Genomic DNA, 4,394 nt, shown 5'->3' with positions numbered 1-4,394 from the left:
AACATGAAGGACATGAAGAGACTCATCAACATCTCAGCTGGAGATAAGAGTGAAGCTTGGATTGGTCTGATCAGTAAACCAGAATTTAACAGAACATGGTACTGGTCTCTTCCTGGAGTGGTGTTTGATGAAAGTGAGGCAAACTGGAAAACAGGAGAACTGAGTGATATAGGAAATCAAGGATATGAAAACTGTGGTTATCTGGGCAAGAATCTCAAATTGGGAGATACTGGTTGCAATTGGCAGGAATATTTTCTCTGCTATGATGGTGAGTATGAATAAAAAACAGAATTTAAGCTCTGTTAACTGTCTGGAATAAATATTTTACAAAAAATGTAGACTGTACTATATTGAAATAGAAATAAATAAATTTAAGATAAAAATATAAAATTCACTTACCAAGAAAGAGAAACAACTTCTATTAAATTAACCCAACCCCCCACCACCAAACATTATAAATTGAGATTTACATAAATGTCTTTACTCCACAGAAACAAACACCACCCATAAATACCACTTGATTAAAGAGAAGAAGTCCAGGCTGGAAGCTCAGAGTTACTGCAGAGAGAAACACACAGACCTGATCAGTGGAACGAAGCAGCTACAGGATGGAGAAGTTGGGAAATTGATGAACTCTTCAGATTATAGAGCATACTTTGGTCCGTTCAGAGACAACTGGAGGTGGTCAGGTGGAAGCAGTTTCTCTTTCAGACACTGGAATCTACAGTTTAAGAATTATCAACCCATCAGTGATCAATGTGCCATGACTGTGTTTGATGATGGAGGCAGATGGAAGAATGTGAGCTGTAATGAAAGAAAACCCTTCATCTGTTATGATGGTGAGATGTTCTGACTTAGATGTTCACACATCAAGAGAAGAATCAGAATTGTTTTAGTGGGTTCATTTATATGTTAATATATTTTTAAGAAAGTACATTGTATTTAATTTCAAACTTGAGAATGATGTGTGTTTTTGTGACAGATAAAATGATCCTGATCAAAGAAAAGATGAACTGGTCGGACACCTTGACCTACTGCAGAGATCATCATGATGACCTGGTCACCATCACCAACATGGATGACCAGAGACGGATCCAGGAGAAAGTCAAGGAGGCATCGACTCCTTTTGTCTGGTTGGGTCTTCGCTTCCACTGCTTTCGTAACGTCTGGTTCTGGGTCTGTAAGGAGATGATCAGCTATCAGAACTCGACCTCAGCAGGATGGATGAATGACTGTAACATTTCTGCAGCCATGCAGGCTGGAGGAGAAYATAGATGGTTCCAGAGAAACGACACAGAGGAACTGAACTTCATCTGTTCTAAGGGTTAAAGTTCACTCTGCTCTCTGTTGACATGGTTTTTATTTTTCTTAAAGTGAGTAAACCTTTCATAAAGGTTGTTTGCCTGTATACATTTTTGAAACGCAATTTTGAAGTAGAAACAATATTTAAACAGGAGGAAAAAAAAAATTCTAACAAGACTCAGTTACTGCTCTTAACATTAGAACATGTTTATTATCTCACACCAAAAAATCAATTTCAGTGCATATTTTTAAAGTGGTTTATGTGAAAGACATATTTTCTGTGGGCTTGATTTGCTTCTTTTGTCACTCAATAAAATGAAACTATGTGTAATGTCGTCCTTCTTTTAATACAATACATAGTTTAACCTTTATTTACCAATAAATCATTACTGATTAAACTTTAGCTTTAATAACATAAAGTTACCTATTTTTTAAAGTGCAATCAGTAATACTTTTATAACAAATTTATAGCAGTAATAATTTCTTGGTTAATGTCAAGTTGTCATAACAAAGACATATTGAATAATGTCAACTTTGTATTAAAAGTGTCATAATTTACTGAATGACACGTTATAACAACAGTCATAAATATTCATGAAGGTTTATTCATGTTCATGACAGATGTTATGTCATGTTTATGACAGTGTCACGTCAGTCTTATTCACATCCCTTCAAATAAAGTGTTTCCACATTGGGGATAAAATGTCACAGAATCTAAGTTACGCATTACGTCAGTAAACCAATCAAGTCCATTTACATGGCACCTTTCAGCAACAAGGCAGCTCAAAGTGTTTTACATCATAAAAACACAAAAATACAAAGTTTATTAAAAAAAACGACATTTGAGAAACAGCTGGGAAACTGGTAGCATTTTAACAAGGACCATCATCAATATTCATTTATGCACATCAAATGTTGGTCAGCGTTCAATTTATTATGGAGTGAAAGCAACTCTGTACATGTGGTTTTGGTCTTGATTTAAAGAAACTAGTAGAAGAAGAAATTAGATAACTGCAATTTGCTACACAAAAAAGAAAACAAAACAAAAAAGAAAAAAATATGTATATTTAGCTTTTGGCAAATGAAGTTGATAACCAGAAGTCTTTTCTGTTTTATGAGTGTAATACTTACTAAAGCAAAAATGTTCATTTAGAGAAAGGGCGTTAACAACTGTAGTCATGAGCTAACCAATGCGAATAACTGAAATCAGACAATAAATAAATTAATAACACTCCAAAGTGGTCAGCACAGAGAGAAATTTAACTCAATTTTCACAATGTGAAGAAAGTTTTGACCTTAAATTTGTTTATGTGCTGCATCCATTTCAACCCAAATACAAATAGCAGAATTGATAATATGCACCATCAACAACCTGCAGCTTGCATAGAGCTGGACTCATGGTAAGCTGCACGCAGTGCTTGATTAAAAGTCCCAGTTTGCTCTGACTGCAGCAGAATCTCTGGAGACGATAAAGGATTTTACATAAAATCAAGAAAATATTTTACAACCGAGTGTCTTCTTGATGCGCAAGCAACGCAAAAAGTGTGTGATGTTTATACTTCCGATACGCCTCAAAACGTCAACCTTAAAATAAGAGAAAAATTCAGTTCTCTATGCATCACAGTGAGTGAAAATAATATGAAATGTTCAGGCCTGTATGACCTTGGAGGCTTTTCGTACACGAGCTCCTTCCTGCCCACAGTCGCCACCATCTTCAGATGAATCTTGAACTAAAATGAATGAGTGAAAACAACATTGAATTTTCCAACGAACTGAATTCAGTTTAACTGTACCTTGGGTTGGGTCTCATTTTGAACTTCCACTCCAGTCAGTTCAACAGAAGACGTGTGGCGCTCATTCATCACTGCATGATGAAATGACTCCAGATAATGACATTTGCACATTTGAACTGAGCCGAGGTTGTTGTCGTTTATTTCTGTCAAAAGGGACAACGCCCTTCACATCGCATTCCAGAGTGAGACATAAAAGCCGGTTTTCATCTGTCGCGCAAATTCAGGATACGATCAGTCTGATCACAACACATGACAGAGCAACAGATGCAAATTTACAAGATCGTTCCATCAGAAAAAAGAATAATCAATAACATTTTTAATCTAAAAAAGCCATATTAGCTTAATAATAATAATAATAATAAAAATAACAAGCAGTATAGCAAAATGAAAATACTAGAAAAAAAGCAGAAAGCAAACACTTGATTCCTCCACTGTCCGCATCCACTCGCCTTATAAGGGTTGTGGGTTTGTGGTGCCTGTCTGGTCCGTTGGCAGAGAGGAGGGCTAAACCTCACACAGGTCACCAGTCGGTCACATGCCAACACAAAAACACGGTGGGGGGAAAAACGTCATGCAAAACCTTTATCTCATTCCAGTAAAACAGAAAAGCGGAACAGGCAGGAGAAAACAGTTTCAGTCTGCGTGTGACCGTCACAGTTCCTCTGGAAAACTGAATATCTACCCAGAATATGTTCTTGTTTAAGTTTCTCCTTTCTGTTTACAGTTTTCTGGGGAAACACGTTCCTACACTGTTTTGAATAGTAAAATAATCAAATGGTCAAATTCAGTTGCTTTTTTGAGACCCAACATTTTAGCTGGGACAGTTTTCAACAGAGCATCAAGAGAAGAAAAACACATTCACTGAGGGACAAAAGGAACGAGAAGTAAGTCTTATAAAAGGTTTTTATTTCATTAATACATCAATTTTCTTCCAAACTGCTGGAGGAAAATAATTCATCTGACAGCAAAGATGCAGTGGAGTCTGATTCTGCTCTTCCTGATGGGTAAGTTGATCTGAAACACAACTAGACTACGAGGAAATAGAGTTACCTCTGAGTTATCACACAGAAATGATAATGAAAAGTTTATTAACTGCTTGGGAAGAAATTCTTCCAATTTCAAAACTTGTTTTATGTTTACAGCTCAGTGTTGTTTTATTGACTGTCAGCTCTCTCAGTTTCACTACATTAATGAGGAAAAAAGTTGGACTGAAGCTCAGCAGTACTGCAGAGAGAAACACACTGACCTGGTCACAGTGACTAACATGAAGGACATGGAGAGACTCATCAACATCTCAGC

At 36.5% G+C, this 4,394-nt stretch overlaps 1 protein-coding gene across 1 annotated transcript in view; it reads left to right on the top strand.

The window, feature by feature from the left end:
* The first annotated feature begins 752 nt into the window (after positions 1–752).
* The window catches only part of LOC103480338 (lithostathine-1-beta-like), an 11,208-nt gene continuing 7,566 nt past the window's right edge, over positions 753–4,394 (top strand). Inside the window, exon 1 of the mRNA XM_008435228.2 lies at positions 753–839. Coding sequence (XP_008433450.1) covers positions 764–839 — 76 coding nt within the window. The 5' untranslated portion in view covers positions 753–763. The remainder of the gene's footprint in view (positions 840–4,394) is intronic.

Source organism: Poecilia reticulata, linkage group LG18 (assembly GCF_000633615.1).
Source record: "Poecilia reticulata strain Guanapo linkage group LG18, Guppy_female_1.0+MT, whole genome shotgun sequence".
Taxonomy (NCBI): Eukaryota; Metazoa; Chordata; class Actinopteri; order Cyprinodontiformes; family Poeciliidae; genus Poecilia; species Poecilia reticulata.
This window is presented reverse-complemented; position numbering and strand designations above follow the sequence as displayed.